This window comes from Scyliorhinus canicula, chromosome 16 (assembly GCF_902713615.1).
Source record: "Scyliorhinus canicula chromosome 16, sScyCan1.1, whole genome shotgun sequence".
Lineage (NCBI taxonomy): Eukaryota > Metazoa > Chordata > Chondrichthyes > Carcharhiniformes > Scyliorhinidae > Scyliorhinus > Scyliorhinus canicula.
In genome coordinates, this window is record NC_052161.1 from 60,033,287 (window position 1) to 60,056,320 (window position 23,034).

General features: G+C 53.0%; 2 protein-coding genes across 3 annotated transcripts in view; one reads left to right on the forward strand and one right to left on the reverse strand.

Moving 5' to 3' along the window:
* The window catches only part of LOC119950956 (interferon-induced protein with tetratricopeptide repeats 5-like), a 189,296-nt gene extending 166,320 nt beyond the window's left edge, over positions 1–22,976 (forward strand). Inside the window, exons 1-2 of one of the 2 annotated variants that reach the window (XM_038773985.1) lie at positions 3,381–3,489; positions 20,159–22,976. In XM_038773985.1, coding sequence (XP_038629913.1) covers positions 3,485–3,489; positions 20,159–21,647 — 1,494 coding nt within the window. In that variant the 5' untranslated portion in view covers positions 3,381–3,484 and the 3' untranslated portion in view covers positions 21,648–22,976. Of the gene's footprint in view, positions 1–3,380; positions 3,490–20,158 lie in introns of those variants that run through there. The other variant, XM_038773984.1, reaches the window with a different exon arrangement.
* LOC119950988 (interferon-induced protein with tetratricopeptide repeats 5-like) overlaps positions 1–23,034 on the reverse strand; it is a 999,792-nt gene that overhangs the window by 387,756 nt on the left and 589,002 nt on the right. The window lies entirely within an intron of this gene.

Below are 23,034 nucleotides of genomic sequence, written 5' to 3' on the forward strand. Positions count from 1 at the left end.
TAGATAGAGGATTGGTTAATTAATAGAAGTCAAAGAGTGGGGATTAATGGATGTTTCTCTGGTTGGCAATTGGTATCCAGTGGTGTCCCTCAGGGATCAGTGTTGGGCCCACAATTGTTCACAATTTACATAGTTGGGGACCAAGTGCAATATGTCCAAGTTTGCAGATGACACTAAGATGAGTGGTAAAGCAAAAACTGCAGAGGATACTTGAAGTCTGCAGATGAATTTGGATTGTTTAAGTGAATGGGTTAGGGTCTGGCAGATGGAATATAATGTTGACAAATGTGAGGTTCTCTATTTTGGTAGGAATAACAGCAAAAGGGATTATTATTTAAATGATAAAAGATTAAAACATGCTGCTGTGCAGAGGCTCCTCGGTGTCGTAGTTCATGAGTCGCAAAAAGTTGGTTTACAGGTGCAACAGGTGATTACGAAGGCAAATGGAGTTTTGTCCTTCATTGCGAGAGGGATGGAGTTCAAGTCAAGGAAGGTTATGCTGCAACAGGATAAGGTGTTAGTGAGGCCACACCTGGAGTATAGTGTTCAGGTTTGGTCTACTCACCTGCAAAAGGACGTACTGGCGCTGGAGGGTGTGCAGAGGAGATTCACTTGGTTAATTCCAGAGTTGAGATGGGTTGGATTACGAGTAGAGGTTGAATAGACTGGGACTATACTCGTAATTTAGAAGGATGGGGGGATCTTACAGAAACATATAAAATTATGAAGGGAATAGATAGGATAGATGCGGGCAGGTTGTTTCCACTGGTGGGTGAAAGCAGAACTACCTTCTGTTGACTACAGCTCATCCTTCACCACTATCATTCCTCCGAAACTCTTCTCCAAACTCCGTGGCCTTGGCCTCGGCTCCTCCTTCTATGACTGGATCCTGAGCTTTCTAATCCACAGGCCACAATCAGTAAGGATAGGCAACAACACTTCCTCGACGGTCATACTCAACAGCGGTGCCCCATAAGGCTGTGACCTCAGATCCCTACTATACTCCTTATACACCTATGACTGTGTGGCCAAATTCCCCTCCAACTTGATTTCCAAATTCCCCTCCAACAGGAACGAGATAGAGAATCTGGTGAACTGGTGCGACGACAATAATCTCTCTCTCAATGTCAACAAAACAAAGGAGATTGTCATCGACTTCAGGAAGCGTAGTGGAGAACATAGCCCTGTCTGAGAGCTTCATGTTTTTAGGTGTCCAGATCACCAACAACCTGTCCTGGTCCCCCCATGCTATAGTTAAGAAAGCCCACCAACGACTACTTTCTCAGAAGACTAAGGAAATTTGGCATGTCAGCTACGACTCTCACCAACTTCTACAGATGCATCATAGAAAGCATTCTTTCTGGTTGTATCACAGCTTGGTATGGATCCTGGTCTACCCAAGACCAGGAAACTACAAAAGGTTGTGAATGTAGCTCAATCCATCACGCAAACCAGCCTCTGTCTACAATTCCCGCTGCCTCAGAAAGGCAGCCAGCATAATTAAGGACCTCATGCACCCCGGACACACTCTCTTCCACCTTCTTCCGTCAGGAAAAAGACACCAAAGTTTGAGGTCACGTACCAACCGATTCAAGAACAGCTTCTTCTCTACTGCGATTAGATGTTTGAATGGACCTACCTCGTATTAAGTTGATCTTTTCTCTACACCTTGCTATAACTGTAACATTATATTCTGCAGTCTCCCTTTCCTTCCCTATGTATGGTATGCATTGTTTGTTTGCAAGAAACAAAACTTTTCACTGTATACTAACACATGTGACAATAATAAATCAAATCAAATCAAATGATCTCATTTAATGGTGGAGCAGGCTGGAAGGGCCAGGTGGCTACTCCTCTCCTAGTTCTTATGTTCTTATGTTATTAATGGAGTGTGGAATACCTGAGGATGGTCAGGAAGGCATTAAATAGTCAAGTACAGAGGTAACAAAATCCTGGATGTGGGTTTTAACAGCAAATGCAGTGAGGCATCATGTTAGACGGTGATTGAGTGATGGAGCAGAAATGTGGTTAGAATCTAAGTTCACTGTCAAGTAGGACTCCGTGTTTGCGAATAGTCTGAATCAGTGATCAGAGAGTTAGTAACTGGGAAATGAAGTGCTTAGGTGTTTAAACTTTGGGCTGGATTCTCTGCCCCGCCACACCACTGTTCTGCCTCGACCCGCCAGCGGGATTCTCCGTTATGCTGGCCGGTCAATGCGGTTTCCCATTTGGGGCAGCCCCACGCTATCGGGAAACCCCCTGGCGCCGACAAAACGGAGATTCCCGCCGGCAGAGATTCCCGCCCAATGTCCACCCTCTTCTCAATAATTAGTTGGAGAACATTTCTGCTCATTCTGCGCTTAATGTTACACAAACTTTGTGACTAATTAGTGATAATGTCGGGGGCCGAGGGGGGTGGTGGCGAGAATGGACTTTCAAAGCATCAAAATGGAACCTGACACTACAATTTAGGATAATTTTTATGAGAGGCAGCATGAAATTGAGAAACAGGAGGGGACCAAGAATAGATTCTTGGAGAGACATCTGAGGTAACAGTGCAGCAACAGGAAGAGAAATCACTGCAGGAGATTGTCCACTACAAGTGGATAGTGAAGAATGGATCTGTCTGGTACAGCACCATTCAGCTGGACGATGGAAGAGAGGTGTTGGAGGAAGATAGACATCGAATCCCGACATTGCAGAAGGAGGCTATTCGGCCTTGCGAGTCTGTATCTGAATCCAATCCATTCCTCTGTCTCATCCTGATGTCATGTTGCCTTTCCATTTTGCTTCAGTTTTCTGTCCTGGAGAGGATTCTCCACAACGTCTCCACACCAGGCTCTTCCTTCACACAGAAATACCTTCAGCAGCGAAACCTTAATAAAGATTACTATTATTAATCCTTCTTTCGGGTAACTCTGGAAACCTCCCTCTGGGAAAATATTTGGTTACCTGTTATGATATCTCCCTTTTCTGGACTCACTCATTCTCCAAACATGTGCCTGAACCTGGTTAATATTCCAAATGACCTGATTCAAGGTTATCCCCACCGGAATGTTTGAAATCTCTGCTCCAGTATCCTGACTCTCATGAGTCCATGTTGTCCATCGACTGTTTGCCATTCTACACAGGTTTCCATTTCCAAGCAGAAGCTGGAAGATCACTAACTTCCAAAGCACCAGAACCATTGGTGCTATGGATCAGAATTTCCTGCTCTGTAGGCCCTGACGTGGACATGAATATGCGTCAATCAGTGAAGGGCATTCCATTTTGATGATGTTGATTTTCTGCATCTGATTAATTTACCTTTTGGTTTCCATTCTCTATATTCTGTTCAATTTCAATGGAACCGGAATCTGAATGGTATGAAGGGTGTGGTTGGTGGGTATATATTTACGTGTGCGCGTTGGAAGAATTAGACACATCAATTTCAGACAACAGAATTTTAAGTGACTGAGCAGCCTGTCTATTCACTTAGATCACCATGAGGTAAGAGAGATTTCCATGTGTCAATAGAGTGTACAGTACAGACAGTAGTAGCTCAGTGGTATCATTGCTGCCTCTGAATCACGGTGTTATAGGTTCATGTCACTCCAGAGACCTGAGCACAAACTCCAGGCCTATTCTCACTGCAGTGTTGAGGGAATGCTGCATTGTCTGAGATGAGGCATACAATGGAGACAATTTTGATTCGCCGTTCGGTTATGCTGGTGGAATTCTCTGTTCCTGCTGCAGTGAATGGAGGTTTGGCTGAGTGCCAAATTCTCACTCACAACGGAGAATCCTGCCCAATGTCTGCCTCGCCATTTGAACTTAAATCATCTGGTGGCAGCACATCAAAGAAAATATTGGGTGGGATTTTCCAGCCCACTCCCTCCCTCACCACCCCCCACCACCGAGACCAGAAATTTCTGCCCAAGGTCAACAGACCTTTATATGGTCCGTCAAATTTTCCGTCACATCCGTGATGATTCCTGTGTTGGGCGGGACAGGAAAATTTGCCATCCGGCGTGGTCATTGGATCCATCTCAAAGCTAAAATCAAGAAAAGAGATCATCCAGTCAGTGTGGGAGAAATGTGGTTCAGGTTGCGAGGTTGTGCAGTTAAGGAAGTTGGATGTTCCATTTATAAACAGCCAGACATGGAACTGAAGTCAGATATTAAGGGATGTGTCTTCAGGTCCAGCAGAGGGCAGCAGAGCGGAGCCACTGATTGGCTCTTGCGGGGGGAAATTTGTATCAGTGCATTGCGGTCATTGTATCCAGAATTTTTAATGTGCAGCACGGTAGCATAGTGGTTAGCACAATTGCTTCACAGCTCCAGGGTCCCAGGTTCAATTCCGGCTTGGGTCACTGTCTGTGCGGAGTCTGCACATCCTCCCTGTGTGTGTGTGGTTTTCCTCCGGGTGCTCCGGTTTCCACCCACAGTCCAAAGATGTGCAGGGTAGGTGGATTGGCCAAGATGAATTGCCCTGAGTGTCCACAATTGCCCTTAGTGTTGGGTGGGGTTACTGGGTTATGGGGATAGGGTGGAGGTGTTGACCTTGGGTAGGGTTCTGTTTCAGGAGCTGGTGCAGACTCGATGGTCCGAATGGCCTCCTTCTGCACTGTAAATTATATGATAATCTATGAAAAGATCATGATGGAAAATGGGACCTTGTCTTCACTGGAATTAAACTCGACACTTGACCACCCAACTCTATTATTCATCGAATTTTAACAGCAGCCAACACCGGAAAGTGCAGAGATTTAGCCTAAAACAGTGAGTGGGCCGGCACTGCGCCTCTGACTGGAATATCTGGGCTGTTATTATTGTTATTCATTTGTGAATAAGGTACTGTTGTTAAAATACAAAGGGCAGGACATAGCGACCAACCTGCCGTGTGGTTTTCTGTGGTGAAGGATTTACTGGTCCCACCGTTGTCAATGGGATTTCCCGTTTACTGCACCGCTCATCGCCGGGATACCCGTGCGTCGTCGGTCAGACCGGAATATCCCGCTGGCATGAACAGCCGATAAATCCGGCCAAAATGTGTCACAGTCCCAAATCCCATGTTCCTTGTGGTATACATCTAATATTGTTTCAGGATGTTAACAATTACATCAAAAGGATAACCAGTCTTTATATGAAATATTTCACACTCTCATGGTATCCCAGAAAACTCCCACACATAGCAAAGTGAAAATGATCGGATGATTTGTCGTGTTGAGGGGTGAATGTTGGCCAGGGCACTGGGAAATATTACAGCTTCTTCATTGAGTATTTCCATGGGATCCTTTCCATCCATCTGAATGGACAAATGGAGCCCTGCTTAAACACCTCAGCAAAACCTCAGCAACTCCCTCAGTACAGCACAGCAGGGTCAGCAATTATTGGTGTTGTCATGACCTCGTAAAAAAGGCATTTGCTTGAAGAAGCGTGTGTGTGTTGGAGTGCCCTTTTTAAATTTGTGAATGAATCAGTTTAGAAATGGAGAATGTCTTGTTGAAAATCAACCTGGAAATCCTTCCAATACATACAGGGAGAGATTCCTGGTCAGCCTCGTGGAGCGGCTCCCCTCAAGCTATAAGCCTCTGGTGACAGACTCCGGGGAAAATCTCATTCTGAAAACAGACATAACTCAGCTTTGTGCATCATGAAGTGTGGGAAAGTGAAACAACAATACTTTAAAAATTACCAGCTGCAAATCTTTGTCTTAAACAAGATAAAGATTAGTCCGTTACAAAAACACAGCTCATACATATATTTGTATGGACCAGATAGGACTGATGGAATTCATCTTGGCCAAGGGGTGATGGTGACACAGTGATAATGTCAGAGCTTCAAAAGGCGGTCCCGACCCCCATAGGGGTTTGTGCTGGGGCGTCACCTTTTAACATTTATATCAATGACTGAGGCCCGTATTTAGTGGCACTTGGTGCTGACAATTATCTCCCATGAGTTTCACTCCAGTACTGGTCAACCCACCAGCTGATTCACCAGACTCACGCCTGGGAGTTAGTGGCAGTGGCCATCAGATTGGGCAGCGTGACCAGGAGGACCACCATACGGCTCTCTGGCATCAGTTCTGCCTGCCTTCCAACAGGTCGGCAGCTGGCACCACGCACGCTCCCCACATCTGATCACATGCATGTACCCCAGCAATCCCTGGCACCCACCAGCACAACACTTCCATGTCCAGGTGCGTGCCCACATATGTCATCTGCCATTGACCCTCACCCCCACCCCATACACAAAGCCCACAGTCCACAATGCCATCCTCCTCCCTCTCTGTCCCCTTAGGAGAAGTTATCCCAAAATAGACAGGAAGGCCCGGATGGACGGCGGAGCTCCAGTCATCAGAGTCCTCAATCCTACAAGGTACGGGCTTGGAGTTCCACCAGCACAGAGACACATATTGGTGGGCGACACTAGTGGCCAGATTCTGGGGAAAGTCTGATGAGCACTGCACAGTTGCTCATGCACATCAGGAGGAGGCAGGGAGACGGCAGTCAGAGGTCTGCTGGATCTCAGGACTCAGCTGACTCAGCTGAGTCACAGTCAGACGCTGAATCTCTGGGCAAAGTTCTCCTGGAGTTGATGCAGATAATGGGACACGGTCACGAAATTCGAGAGGAGAATGTCAGCGACACTCCAGTGAGTGCATAGCCAATTGGAGGAGGCAAGATTCCACAGACGCAGGAGATGGCATCGGCAATGCGAGACTCCGAGGCCAACATTGGTCCGGTGGCGACCACAGGGGAAAGCCTTGAGCACGACGTCAGCATCTTGAGTGGTTGTGTCCAAGGCATGGCTCAATCAATGACGAATTTGGCTGAGGGCCTTGCCATCATGTCCCAGAAGCTGAGGGACATGTGTCAGATGCAGCTGGATATTTCCAAGGCGCTCTGGAGCATGTCCCAGTTGCTGAGGAGTATCGCTGACAGCATCAACACCATGGTGCAGACAACGGGGAGGAGCCAGGACCGGCAGGAGCTAGATGACTCAGAGGCCTCTGGATCTCACTCCATCTGCCCCTCCACCCCATAGACACCCCCAGGACCCTATGGGCAACGCCCAAGGCGCAGAGAGCCCTGTGGGCCGACACAAGTCCCTGCCACCGGATCTCATCCTCACCTGAATCCCCCCTCCTGACACTGGTGCATCTCAAGGTCAGTGGGCTGAACAGGGTTTCACTGGAAATGCCAGTGGCAGCAGTAAGTCATCTGGCTCCAGGCCCACCAGAGGACATCCACCAAAGGCATCAAAGGCCACAGTACTGGTAGTCCCACCAGCTGATTCGGCAGACACGTGCCTGGTAGGTAATGACAGTGGCTGCCTCCACCTCTGATGTGCACCCTGAGGACTCACCGAGATCTAAAGCCCCTCGATGCAAACCCCGTACAGGTTATGGGTGTGAGTGTGCCGTCAGCTGGAAGACAGGAGTCAGACTTTGCATAAACCCAGGAGTACCAGAGCTTTCATCACAGTGGATTATCATTACTCCCCTGCCTTGTATATTGACCCAATGATAGTGCCGCTACAGGCCCATCACCCTGGAGCGATGTTACACAGACCCTGGGAGGGTGGAACAGGGTAGTTGGGATCGGGGGGGAGCGTGACTGGGTCAGGGTTGGGGAGTTAGAGAGGAAGGAAGGGAATGGTTGGAGTGGCAGCAAATAGGGTGGGGTGGCCAATGGGGGGATGGGGAGAATCGGGGGTTATCAGGACAGCGTAGAGAAAGGAGGGGAAAGGAGGTGGAGCGGTCACTGGAGCGAGCGGGTGAATGGGGAGAGTTGAGGAGGAGGGGGGATGTGAGATGGTCAGGGAATGGGATTGGAGAGGAAGGAGGGAAACAGGTGGGAAGGAGTGGAATGGCTGTGTGGGTAATCAATGAACGGGAGCGGGTGAATGCAGGAGGATTGGGGGGAGGGGTCGAGCTGACGGACTAAGCCTCGTCCTATGGGATGTGGGTGAGGATGAGCGTCTCCCTGGCCGTCCGGCATGCCAGACCATCGCCGCCACCTGCTCTCTATCCTCTGGCTGCTCCAGCTTATCCTGCCTGGGCTCGTCCTCCAGCGCCTACTGGCCCAGCCCCTCTTAATCCTCCTCAGATGAAGCCGGAAGTCCTTCTTCCACCAGCATGTCATCCCGCAGCTGTGGCAGGTTGTGGAGGGCACAGCAGACCACCACAAACCTTTTTGCATGGCATGGATTGTGAGGGATTTCCCAGGGAATCATGTGATTGGGTCGCCATTTTGAGCGTGTGATCAGATGGTGAGGTCCTGTGACTGGGCTTCCCTCACCCCCACAATGCAATTCAGCCAGTCAGCTAGGTTTAAACGCCCTCAGATCTTTGATCTGCAAGTATTTCATGGAATCATTGAGGTCTACACACAGAAAAGGCTTTCGGTCTATTGCGTCTGTGCTGGTCAAAATAACCACCTAACTATTCTAATCCCATTTTCCAGCACTCAGCCCATAGCATTCCGTGCCTCAGCATTGCAGTGCACATCTAAATATTTCTTAAATGTTTTGAGGGTTTTGCCTCCACCACCATAAAAGGCAGCAACTTCCAGACTCCCATCACCCTCTGGGTGAAAAGGTTTTCCGTCACATCCCCTGTAAACCTCCTGCCCCTTTCCTTAAATATAACCCCCTTGGTCATTGATCTCACCACTAAGAGGAAGTTTCTTTCTGTCTACTCTACCTTTGCCTCTTATCATCTTATACATCTCCATCATGCCCTCCCTCCCCCGCCAGCCTACTCTGCTCCAAGGAAAACACACCAAGTCTATCTAATCTCTCCACATAACTAAACTCTCCAACCCAGGCAACATCCTGGTAAATCTTGCTGCACCGATTCAGTACTATCACATTCCCCCTGTACTGTGGATTCAAGACAATCTCCACACACACCTAGTTCTCAACATTGTTCCATTCATCTCCTGTCACAGCTAAATAACTTTGAAGTTGTCGCTGTGAAACAAGCCGCAATGTTTACAAACATCAAGCTTTGATTGACAGCTCCTGGGCCACTTCAAACAGAGTTAAGTGCTTTCTGTGAGATTCAAAATCTTTTCCAGACCTGCACCAATCCTCGTCTACATGATTCTGGGCCCAGAGGACCGGATAATCATGAGGCTCGGAGAATATGGTTCCCAGCCCATTAAAAGGATACAAATGAGTCTCAATAATAAATTTGCATCCTACCGTTGGCATGTGGCATGAACCTTGATCCCACTGCCAGATGGGGACCAAAGCATTGAACGCCGACCCTGTTTTTTGTTAGATGCTGGATTCTCCGTCCGATTGCAAATCGATGGCGTTGTGAAGTGGAGAATCCAACCTCACATCTTGAATACAGTGTGCAGTTTTGGTCTCCTTATTTAAGGATGGATGTAAGTATGTTGGAAGCGGTTCACAGGAGGTTCACTGGATACCTGGAAGAAGATGGGTTGTTTTGTGAGGATGGGTTGCGTTGTGAAGCTCAGTTGGAAAATCTGAGTTTATTTCCATTAGAGTTTAGAAGAGTGAGGAGTGATTTGATTGAAGTATCTAAGATCTTGAATGGTCTTGACAAGGGGGACATTGAAAGGATATTTCCTCTTGTGAGTGAGTCCAAGACAAGGGAGCATTACTCTGAAATTATGTGGCGCCCTAATATAACTGAGGTTTGGAGAATGTTTTTTCTCTCAGAGGGTTGTGTGACTTTGGAACTCATTTCCTCAGAAGTCAGTGGAGGTGGTGGGTGGGAGAAGTCATGGAATATTTTTAAGGCAGAAGTAGATAGATTTTTGTTTGTCGAGGGAATCAAAGATGAATTGGGGTGGATGGGGACTGTGGAATTAGAGGGATAAACAAATCAGCCACGATTTAATTGTACGGCAGAGCAGGCTTGAGGGGCCGAATGGCTGACTTTACTCTCATTTTTGGTGCTCTGTGTACGTGGAACCAGCTGCTGTGTTATTGGGAGAGTTAGTGGGGGTGAGTGGACCTTCGGTACTTATCAGAGCTGTGATTCAATTCCAAACAAGGTGCAAGAGATTGGAGTCTTGGAGAGGAGTGGGATCTGGGGCGTATTCTCCGATAATCGGCGTGATGGCCGGGACCCGGCTCCAAAAACAGCGCGGGTCACTCTGGCGTCGCACCCGCCCAAACGTCGCGACGTCTCCGGGCCTGAATGGGCTAGCAGCGGCATGACGCCATTCGCGACGGAGTCACCCGCTGTGGATGCCGCGCTTCACATGCCGGGCGGTGTAATCAACGCTGCTCGGCATCACAGCACAATAGACGGCCGCCGCCCCCGCCCCCCCAGAAGATCCGCTAACATGGCCGTCCGCCTTGCAGCCCCGATGTTCCAAGTGCGCGACATCGAGGCGCTCCTGGGCGCTGTGCAAGAGAGGACAGAGGCCCCGTACCCCGGACATCACCCCACGCCTCTGCCGGCGCCTGTGGAGGGAGGAGGCAGAGGCCGTTAGCGCTGTGGCTGTGACACCGAGGACAGGCACCCAGTGATTCCCCCCCCCCGTCCCCCCGTCCCCCATGAGCGGCACACCCCCATGTGCACTAAACCTAACCCTAACCCTAACCCTAACCCTAACCCTAAACCTAACCCTAACCCTGGCCCTGACCCTGACCCTGACCCTACCATTGACCCTGACCCTACCCTTGATCCTGACCCTGACCCTAATTGGCAGCATGGTAGCATTGTGGATAGCACAATCGCTTCACAGCTCCAGTGTCCCAGGTTCGATTCCCGCTTGGGTCGCTGTCTGTGCGGAGTCTGCACATCCTCCCCGTGTGTGCGTGGGTTTTCTCCGGGTGCTCCGGTTTCTTCCCACAGTCCAAAGATGTGCACGTTAGGTGGATTGGCCATGATAAATTGCCCTTAGTGTCCAAAAGTGCCCTTAGTGTTGGGTGGGGTTACTGGGTTATGGGGATAGGGTGGAGGTGTTGACTTTTGGTAGGGTGCTCTTTCCAGGAGCCGGTGCAGACTCGATGGGCCGAATGGCCTCCTTCTGCACTGTAAATTCTATATAATCTAACCCTAACCCTAATCCTAGCCTTAACCCTAACCCTAACCCTCACCCTAATTTGGCGCACCTGGACACTGTACAAGAGAGGAGGTAGGCCCTGACCCCCGGGCATCGCTGCAGGGTCGCCCCACGCCTCAGCAAGCGCCTGCGGAGGGATGTGGTAGAGGCCGTGAGTGCTGTGGCTGTGACACCGAGGACAGTCACCCAGTGCCACAAGAAGGTCAACCATCTCATCAGGGCAGCCAGGCTGAGTCCCCTCCCCCCACCATGAGCGGCACACCCCCACGTGCAACTAGCCCTAACCCTAACCCTAACGCTGACCCTGACCCTGAGCCTGACCCTACCCTGACCCTGACCCTAACCCTCACCCTAACCCAAACATGGCTGTCCGCCGCGCAGCCCCGAGGTTCCAGGAGCGTGTCTTCGAGACGCATCTGGCTGCTGTACAAGAGAGGAGGTAGGCCCTGTACCCGCGGACATGGCCGCAGGGTCGCCCCACACCTCAGCCGGTGCCTGTGGAAGGAGGTGGCAGAGGCCATCGGCGCTATGGCTGTGACAACGAGGATCGGTACCCAGTTCCACAAAAAGGTCAAATATCTCATCAGGGCAGCCAGGGTGAGTCCCCGCTCCCCCCATGAGCAGCACACCCCCACGTGCAACTAACCCTAACACTGGCCCTAACCCTGACCATGACCCTACACTTGACGCTGACCCTACCCTTGACCCTAACACTGACCCTAACCCTAGCCCTGACTCTACCCTTGACCCTGACCCTGCGATGACCCTACCCTTGACCCTGATGCTGACCCTGAATAAACCCTAACCCTAACCCTGGCCCTGACCTGACACTGACCCTGTCCCTAACCCTAACCCTGACCCTACTCTTGACCCTGAGCCTGACCCTACCCTTGACCCTGACTCTGACCCTTCCCTTGACCCTGACACTAACACTAACCCTAACCCTAATACGAACCATAGCCCTAACCCTAACCATGGCCCTGACCCTCCCCTTGAACCTGACCCTGACCCTAATCCTAACCCTAACCCTAATGTGTTACGACCTCTGCCAATATACGCGCAACCGCTGTTGTGCAGTCATATACATGTCTAACACTGTTGCCCTTTACCCCTGCCACCCACCTGCCCGCCCCCCACAGGAGAAGCGTGCACACAACAACAGGGAGCTTCAGAGGACTGGAGGGGGCACAGCTGATGAGAGACCACTCACCGTTCATGAGGAAAGGGTCCTGGAACTGACAGGCGGGCCTGAGGACCGGGAGGTTGCTGATGCAGAGGTTCGGGGCCCGGCAGCAAGTGAGCCACTCACGGCCCTTCCCCGACCCCCATATCCCCCATATCCTCCCCCCCATATCCACCATATTCCCCATATCCCCTCTCCTCAAATCCCCCATATCCCCTCTCACCGTATACCCCACATCCCCCTCCCCTATATCCCCCTCCCCATATCCCCCCTCCCCCATATCCTCCCTGTCCATATCCCCCTCCCCCATATCCCCCTCCCCCATATTACCCATATCCACCATATCCCCTCTCCCCATATCCCCCTCCCCCATATACCCCATGTCCCCTCTCCCCATATCGCCCATATCCTCCCTCCCCATATCCCCTCCCCATATCCCCTCTCCCCATATCCCCCATATCCTCCCTCCCCATATCCCCCTCCCCATATCCCCATATCCCCCTCCACCATATCCCGCTTTCCCCATATCCTCCCTCCCCATATACCCCCTCCCCAACATCCCCCATATCCCCAAATCCCCTCTCCCCATATCTCCATATACCCTCTCCCGATATCCCCCCTTCCCCATATCCCCATATCCCCTCTCCCCACATCCCCCATATCCCCCATACCCCCTTGCCCCATATCCCACATTCCTCCCTCCCCCCATATCCTCCATATCCCCCTCCCCCATATCCCCCATATCCCATATCCCCTCTTCCCATAATCCCCCATATCCCCCCTCCCCATACCCCCTCCATCATATCTTCCCTCCTCTATATCCCCCTCCCCCATATCCCCCATATCCGCTCTCCCCACATCCCCCATATCCCCCCTCCCCCGTATCCCCATATCCGCTCTCCCCACATCCCCCATATCCACCCTCCCCCATATTCCCCCTCCCCCATATCCCCCGATCTCCGCCTGCATGTATAACCATGCATGCTGTATTGTGCATTGCAGGACCAAACGTCGAGGCACCAGTCCCCGCGGATGTCGACCGCCCGCAGGCTGCCCCAGGTTGGCCACGGGAGAGGGAGAGACCCGGCCCCTCTGCCGTGCGACGCCCTCAGGCCCCCCCACGGTGGCCACAGGAGACAGAGAGATATGGAGCACCACGGAGACGACCCCGCATCTCGTGCGGGTGCAGCGTGTGACACCAAGCGACGAGGGGAGCAGCCACCGGCCCCTGTTGCATCCGAGCCGTACCCAGGACAGCCCTCCCCAGGACAGCCCTACCCAGGACAGCCCTACCCAGGACAGCCCTACACAGGATAGCCCTACCCAGGACAGCCCTACCCAGGATAGCCCTACCCAGGGCACCCCTACCCAGGACACCCCAACCCAGGACAGCCCTACACAGGATAGCGCTTCCCAGGACAGCCCTACCCAGGACAGCCCTACCCAGGATAGCCCTACCCAGGATAGCCCTACCCAGGACAGCCCTACCCAGAATAGCCCTACCCAGGATAGCCCTACCCAGGACAGCCCTACCCAGGATAGCCCTACCCAGGATAGCCCAACCCAGGACAGCCCTACCCAGGACAGCCCTACCCAGGATAGCCCTACCCAGGAAAGCCCTACCCAGGATAGCCCTACCCAGGATAGCCCTACCCAGGACAGCCCTACCTAGGACAGCCCTACCCAGGATAGCCCTACCCAGTACAGCCCTACCCAGGATAGCCCTACCCAGGATAGCCCAACCCAGGACAGCCCTACCCAGGACAGCCCTACCCAGGATAGCACTACCCAGGATAGCCCTACCCAGGAAAGCCCTACCCAGGATAGCCCTACCCAGGGCACACCTACCCAGGACAGCCCTACCCAGGACAGCCCTACCCAGGACAGCCCTACCCAGGATAGCCCTACCCAGGATAGCCATACCCCGGCCACCCCAACCCAGGATAGCCCGACCCAGGATAGCCCTACCCGGGATATCCCTACCCAGGACAGCCCTACCCAGGACAGCCCCACCCAGGACAGCCCCACCCAGGATAGCCCTACCCAGGACAGCCCTACCCAGGATAGCCCTACCCAGGATAGCCCTACCCAGGATAGCCCTACCCTGGATAGCACTACCCAGGATAGCCCTACCCAGGACAGCCCTACCCAGGATAGCCCTACCCAGGATAGCCCTACCCAGGACAGCCCTACCCAGGATAGCCCTACCCAGGGCACCTCTACCCAGGATAGCCCTACCCAGGACAGCCCTACCCAGGACACCCCTACCCAGGATAGCCCTACCCAGGACACTCATACCCAGGATAGCCCTACCCAGGGCACCCCTACCCAGGGTAGCCCTACCCAGGACACCCCTACCCAGGATAGCCCTACCCAGGACACTCCTACCCAGGATAGCGCTACCCAGGATAGCCCTACCCAGGACAGCCCTACCCAGGACAGCGCTACCCAGGATAGCCCTACCCAGGACAGCGCTACCCAGGATAGCCCTACCCAGGACAGCCCTACCCAGGATAGCCCTACCCAGGACAGCGCTACCCAGGTTAGCCCTACCCAGGACAGCCCTACCCAGGACAGCCCTACCCAGGATAGCCCTATCCAGGACACCCCTACCCAGGATAGCCCTGCCCAGGACACCCCAACCCAGGATAGCCCTACCCAGGACAGCCCTACGCAGGATAGCACTACCCAGGATAGCCCTACCCAGGACACCCCTACCCAGGATAGCCCTACCCAGGATAGCCCTACCCAGGTCAGCCTTACCCAGGATAGCCCTACCCAGGACAGCCCTACCAGGACACTGCCATACATGAGACTGGACGACAGGACAGTGACACACAGCGGACGGGTGGAGACGAGGCACCACCCCAGGGGACCGTGGACTCAGAGTCTGCCAATGCGCACGAACACAACGCCACTGCTGTCTCCAACACGCTCCACCATCGCAGAGACACTCACCTCGGTTGGGCACTTTAGTGATGAGGCTTCTGGTACACTCCCTGGTGTGCAGAACACAGCCGTCCCGGTACAGCAGGTGGAGGTAGGAGCAGCAGAGAGGCCGGGAGGTCGGAGGGCATCTTGGCGCAAGCGAACATCTGCAGCCCAGACGGGTCCCGGGTTCCTGGAGGTACCACACCCACCCATAGACCCGATGCAGCCACCAAACCTGGGATTAAGGAAGAGGATGACGGCCGGCTTGCAGCGTCTGCAGATGCAGATCGAGGAGTCCAGCCGCGTCCAGGAGCTGGGAGTGGTGCCGGTCATGCTTGCCACCCAGGCCGAAACTGCACGGGTGGCGTCCACGGGAGGCAATTGGTGCGACGGTGTCAGACATGGGGAGCAGATTGCGAGGCCTGGGGATTTCTGTGCAGGCGGCGTCCGTGGACCAGGACTTGGCTTCCCTCTCACAGGAAGCAATGAGCCAGAGCCAGCGGCAGGTGGGGTCCGGCATCGGCCCCAGGTGAGTTTTCCCCCTCCACCTTGGCCGCCCTCTCCATCCGTGTGAGCCCGGCCCGTCGTACCGCAGGTGGATGTGCAATGGAGGGGTGGTGTGCATGCGGGTGGGGTGGGTGTGGTTGGTGGTAGTTTGGGGGGGGGGGGTGATGAGGGTGTTGGTGTTGGGTGGGTGGGTATGTGGATGAGGGTGTTGGTGCTGGGTGGGTGGGATTGTGGGTGAGTGTGTTGGTGCTGGGTGGGTGGGTGCGTGGGTGAGGGTGTTGGTGCTGGGTGGGTGGGGGGTTGAGGGTGTTGGTGCTGGGTGGGTGGGTATGTGGATGAGTGTGTTGGTGCTGGGTGGGTGGGTGTGTGGGTGAGGGTGTTGGTGCTGGGTGGGTGGGTGTGTTGGTGAGGGTGTTGGTGCTGGGTGGGTGGGTGTGTGGGTGAGGGTGTTGGTGCTGGGTGGGTGGGGGAGGTGAGGGTGTTGGTGCTGGGTGGGTGAGGGGGGTGAGGGTGGTCGGATGTTGCCATGGTGTACGGTATGTGGCCATACTCGCCGATTCCCACGCCCCCTAGTCAGTGAACCGGGCTGCTATCAGCCTGTCCCATGCTCGCTGGCCCAGCTGGTAACGGTGGGCAGCCACCCGCCCATGTCCAGCCCGTCTACCCTGACCATTGCCCCCATCTCCCTCATCTGGGGAGGTCTGTACCTCTTCCTCCTGCTCCTCCTCTCCCCCCTCCTCTGCCTGTGGCACATCGCCCTTTGCTGGGCGATGTTGTGCAGGGCATAGCACACCACAATGATGTGGCCAACCCTATCTGGCGGGTACTGGAGGGCCCCCCCAGAGATGTCCTGGCACCTGAAACACATCTTCAGCAGCCCAAAGCCCCTCTCCATCACACCCCTTGTCGCTGCATGGGCATCATTGTAGCGATTATCCGCGTCACTCTGTGGCCTCCGTATAGGCGTCATCAGCCGCCACCGCAACGGGTAACCCTTGTCGCCCAGCAACCAGCCCCTCAGCCGGGGGTGGCGTCCCTTGAACATGCCGGGGATGTAAGACCACGACAACATGTATGAGTTGTGAACACCGCCCGGGTACCGGGCGCAGACGTGCAGGATCATCATGCGGTGGTCGCAGACCACCTGGATGTTCATGGAATAGGTCCCCTTCCTATTGGTGAACATAGTACCTGATGTCTGCAGGTGGCCGCACAACGACGTACATCCCATAGATCGCCCCCTGGACCATGGGAAAACCGGCCACGGCAGAGAAGCCCACGGCCCGGGCTACCTGGCCTGCCTGGCCCACAGGGAACCGGATGTAGCGGTCCGCAATTACATAAAGGGCGTCTGTCACAGCCCAGATGCACCGGTGCACCGATGTCTGCGAGATGCCGGACAGGTCCCCACTCGGTGACTGGAACGACCTCGTGGCATAAATGTTCAGGGCCACAGTAACCTTGACGGACACGGGGAGAGAGTGTCCTCCCCCAGTGCCACGTGGTGCCAGGTGTGCCAGCAGGTGGCAGATGTATGCCACGGTTTCATGGCTCATCCGTAGTCTCCTCCTGCATTCCCGGTCCGTGAGGTCCTGGTACGACGAATGGAGCCGGTACACATGGGGCCTCCTCGGTCATCTCCGCCGCTGTGGCGCCACAACGTCCTCCACCCTCTCCCCCTCCTCCTCCTCCTCGTCCTGTCGGGCGGGAGGCCCTCCAACCTGGGCGCCTGGTGCCTACCTACCCCTCTGCGGCACGCTCCTCTGCGGCTGCCTGCACCACCTCTCTGTCACGCTCCTCCTCCTCCAGGGCAACATGTAGAATAGCGGCTGCTGCCACAGTGGCCAACATCGCTGGCTGATCAGAAAACATGATGGCCTGCGGGGAAGGGGGGGGGGGACGGGGGGGGGGGGGGGGGGGGGGACAACGAACACATGTCATCATTGCCCGTACCCCCCGCCCTCCCGGGCATCCAGGTGCCATGGGCTGCATGGGCGCGACTGTGGGAGGATGGCACCTGGCCAGGCAGACAACATCCTTTCCAAAGCCCTCCCCCCCCCCCCCCCCCACCCCCCCCCCCCCCCCCCCCCCCCGGCACGCGCACTCTCCCCGACACTCGCATCTCCCCCGCCCCCCCTGGGCACTTGCTCTCGCCAGCCCCCTCCAACACCCTCCCCCCTCAGCATTCGCTCTCGCCAGCCTCCTCCAACCCCCTGGCACTCGCTCTCACCAACCCCCCCAACCCCCATCCCCCCACCACTCGCTCTCGACACTCCCCCCCCAACCTTCCTGGCACAAGCTCTAGCCACACCCTCCAGCCTCCCGGCACTCGCCACACCCCCCCCCCCATCCCCTCACCACTCGCTCTCGCCACCCCCCCCCCCCCCCAACCCCATGGCACACGCTCTCGCCACCCCCCTCCAGCCTCCCGGCACTCGCCCCCCCCCCCCCCCCATCCCCTCACCACTCGCTCTCGCCATCCCCCCCCCCAACCCCCTGGCACACGCTCTCGCCACCCCCTCCATCCTCCCGGCACTCGCCACACCCTCCCCCCCCATCCCCTCACCACTCGCTCTCGCCACCCCCCCCCCAACCCCCTGGCACACGCTCTCGCCACCCCCTCCAGCCTCCCGGCACTCGCTCTCGCCACCCCCCCAACCCCCCTGGCACATGCTCTCGCCAGCCCCCTCCAACACCCTCCCCCCTCAGCATTCGCTCTCGCCAGCCACCTCCAACCCCCTGGCACTTGCTCTCACCAGCCCCCCCAACCCCCATCCCCCCACCACTCGCTCTCGACACTCCCCCCCCAACCCTCCTGGCACAAGCTCTAGCCACACCCTCCAGCCTCCCGGCACTCGCCACACCCCCCCCCCCCCCATCCCCTCACCACTCGCTCTCGCCACCCCCCCCCCCCCCCAACCCCCTGGCACACGCTCTCGCCACCCCCTCCAGCCTCCCGGCACTCGCCACACCCCCCCCCCCCCCATCCCCTCACCACTCGCTCTCGCCACCCCCCCCCCCCAACCCCCTGGCACACGCTCTCGCCACCCCCTCCAGCCTCCCGGCACTCGCTCTCGCCACCCCCCCAAACCCCTGGCACTCGCTCTCGCCACCCCCCCAACCCCCCTGGCACATGCTCTCGCCACCCCCTCCAGCCTCCCGGCACTTACTCTCGCCACCCCCCTAAACCCCTGGCACTCGCTCTCGACCCCCCCCCCCCCCCCCCCCACCTCCTCCCCCCCGGCACTCGCTCTCGCCACCAGCCCCCCCATCCACATTCCCCCCCCCCCACCCGGCACTCGCTCTCACTGTCCCCTCTGCCCCCACCCACAGACTGCGGCCACGCCACCTCTTCTCCTGCGGCCACCCCCCCACGCCGGTGACCTACCTCCGCGCTGAACGGCGTTAACCATCAGCACTGGCTGATGCCATTAAATAGCTGTCTTGATTTACGCCGATGTGACCCATGCTTAACTTGGTGGGACTTAGGCCCATCTGGCCGGGAGAATACGGGCAGCACCGGGACCCATAGCCACCCGCCGGCCCCCGCCATTCTCCGAGGCGGGCGGCGGGATTGACACCTCGCCGACATTTTGCCGTTGGTAGAATTCGAGACATGGCGGGGGCGGGATTGATGCCAGCCCCTGCCGATTCTCCGACCCGGCAGGGGGTCGGAGAATCCCGCCCCTGGTCTTTGTTTTGTGTTTGGGGTGGGGATTGGGTGGTTCCAGATGCGTGGAAGTGGGGGAGCTTGAGGAGGGATAGACGCTGCTCCTCCTGTAGCCCACAATCAATAAGGAAAGACATGTAACTTTATCTGTGGTTTTACAGAAGCCACAAAACCCAGCTGACCAAGGTTAAAATCGGAAGACTAATTAAATTTGAAGCATGTGCAGCTTCACATTAATTCAGTATTTAAATGGACAGCCCCTGTGTCTTTGCCTCTAAACCAAGAAGTCGGGAATTTCGAGGTGGCTTGGTAGTTTGATATTTTCACAATTTGCACCTCATCCAACTTCAACCAACTGGATTTTGGAGCTTAAAACTACCCTTACTATACAATTCCCGGATGTATGATTTTCAGACGATTCTCTGGTCTCTGAGATGATGAGTTTCAATTGATCTCAAAGCCACTGTTCAGAAACTTTAACCTCAGTAACTGGTTCATTTCAGCAAATTACCAAAGCCTCTGGGAATCAGTAAGCCCGACTTTAACTCTGTGTAAGTGAGTGGGCTTTAAGTATATACACAGGATACATGACACCAAAAATATTAACAATGATTCACTTGTAATTTCAATGTTGAGAGTAACCAGCAGAATCCTGAAATATAAATTAATTGATATGGTGCTGTACCATTGCTAAATACCATTACCACACTGCATCATCTAGTGTTAACCATAAAGGCCAGGGTTAGAATTCATTGCAAGAGTCAAATGTGAAACATGGACAAGTTAGAGCTTCAGACAAGGTGCGTTATAAATTTTTGTTTTCTCTTACAGTAACGCACAGGAGGATTTGTTGAAAGTGAAGCTTGATTGGCTTCAATGTCACTTCACGTGGGTTCCACAGAGAGAAAACTCTGATCTGAATGATTTGAAGCAAAGATTACAAGATTCAATAGATTTTGGAGTGAAATATAAAGCCAGGTCTTACAACCATCTCGCTTTTGTAAACTGTCTGCAAGAAAACTATAAGCAGGCAATTCAAAACTTAAAGGAAGCTGAAAGAATTCTGAGGGAGAATCATGAAGATGAATTTGACAAAAGAATCATCGTCACCTATGGAAACTATGCCTGGGTATATTATCACATGGGAAAACTGACAGAGGCTCAGTCCTACCTCGACACACTGGAGAGGATCTGTCAACAATTTCCTGAAGCCTCTCGATACTCAGCACTGATACCTGAGGTATACGGGGAGAAGGGTTGGTCTCTGTTGAATTGTAATAGTCAATATTATGAAGATGCAATGGAATGTTTCAAAAAGGCTCTGGTGGAAGAGCCAGATAACACAGACTGGAATGTTGGATATGCAACTGTTCTGTCCCGTCTGGAGCAGTTCTCTGGTACAGCACAGAATCAAGGGCCCAGAGAATCAGTGAGGCAGTGGAGACGTGTGCTGGAGCTTGATCCAGATGACTCTGTAGCCATGGTACAGCTGGCTCTAAAACTACAGTTCCATCAGAATGGGGAGACACTCAATTCAGTTGATGGAATGGAATTAGTTGAAAAAGCGTTGCAGAAGTCCCCTGATCTTCCATATGTGCTTCGCTATGCAGCACAATTTTACAGAGCGGCCGGAGATGTGGAAAAAGCTATGGAGCTGTTGAAGAAAGGATTGGAAATTACCCCACACTCTAACTTCCTGCACCATCAACTGGGCTGGTGTTACAGAGTCAAATTTGATCAACTGACAAAGTTTCCAGCCCAAGGTCCTCGCAATGCTGCTCTCCAACAGAAAGCTCAATTGATGAAACTCTGCAAGAATCATTTTCAAAAGGCAATAGAGAATCGACCATATAAATCTGTTAAACTCCATCTGGATTTGGCAGATACTTATTCATTAAATGGAGAACATTGCAAAGCGAAGGAGGTCTACAGCCACTTACTGACATTGGAAGATATACGTCCAGAGAATAAGCAGGCAGTATGTTTACAGGCTGGGTTATTTGAACTAAATCACATGAAATCAGAATCAAATGCCATCACCCATTTTCTGAAAGGAATCAAAGTCAATTATGATTCAATACAACAGAAAAGATGTCGAGAAAACTTGGAGAAGATAGCAATAAGACGGCTTCGCAGGAATCCTAGAGAAAGCAAGGCCCTTGGTGTTTTTGGGTTCCTGCACCAGCTGGATGGTGAGAGATGTGAAGCTATTAAATGCTTTGAAAAGGCCTTGGAGTCCGATCCTGACAATGAAGAATATCTCAGTGCTCTTTGTGAATTACGCCTTTCCATCAAGGCCGACAATGACATTCCCAACTAACACTAAACACATTTTGAAAAGTATATTGATGCTCCCGGATCGATAAACAGGTTTAGTCGGCTACATTTTAGTTACACTCTATTTTCGCCTTCTTTGAAATTAGCATTTTATTCATGTGTGTTTAATTTTCAAACACTAATTGTTTTGTAATTATTCTAAACCCTGCATTTTATTCTGGAATGCTATCCATACTAATAAGCGAACCAAATAGCATTTTTTCCATGTCCTTGGAGTGTTTACTGAGTGTGAAAAAGAACAAAATAAGAAAAGATTAGGGCAATTGGAGAGAATTCACAATAATTCTTGTTTAAACATGTTTAAACCAATAATCAGCTTAACATGGGTCTGATTGTAACTCCAGATGGGTTTTGGGTGGGTGCTGAGGGGATTTGGAAACTCACTGGTTTCTGCAGATTCTGGCTCTGGGTTCAGGACAGAGTTGGCAGCGCAGTCGGTGCCCGATGATATCACTGGAACCTAGTCCCTGTATGTTAATGAGGTCCCGCCCATTTTGGGTGAGCTGTTTAACCTAGTGGGTAAATTCACCAAGTGGGTAGATTTAAAATCACCTCCTTTAAATTCTAATTTAACCTAAATAACTGGGAGATAGATGTAATCTGGTGTCCAAATGCAGATTAACAAGATATTTTGTTTGGATCTTCATCTGTTTCATGATATTAACAGTAAAACATTATAACAGCTGTTACAATAACCTTCAGTGCACTCTGAGTGTGTATTTTATGGTGTTTTTTAATAATGATGGTGTAATAACAATATCCAATCCAGCCACAGAGGGTATAATGAATCCATTCTGCCCCCCCTATCTTTCACTTACTGCCTCTTCACAGAAACGTTCCCCATTGGGTGAAAGGCTTTCCATCTGTGACAGCGGAGAAAGGGCCAACAATCACTGCAGACTATTCAGATAAATCAACAGCTTGATTCTGTTGCTGTGAGGATTTGCTGACTGACGATCGGACTCCCATCCAGAGCGTTCATTCAGATCTCAGCCTCTGTCACTGGGAGTCTCGCTGTCCTGTAACTTGTCAGCTTCACCAACTCTCCATCAAACCATCTGAGTCCCTCATTGGCCAACGCAGAGCAGCCTGGACAATACCCGAGAAAGACCATTTCTACAGACTGTACCATCTCACTGAGGGGGAAAGCAGTAAATGGGGGAAGGCTAAAGGATATAAAAATGGTTTAAAAGAATAAAACTTAATGGCGGCAGATACTGATTTCCTTACAATGATTTCAATTTCAATTGTAATTGTCTTGATTTAATTTGAATATTCAAATAACCAATAAAATTAAACTGGGGCTAAGAGTTTGCTTGTGTTGATATGAGTGAACTTCTTGTAGCCAGAGGACATCATGAAACTAAAAC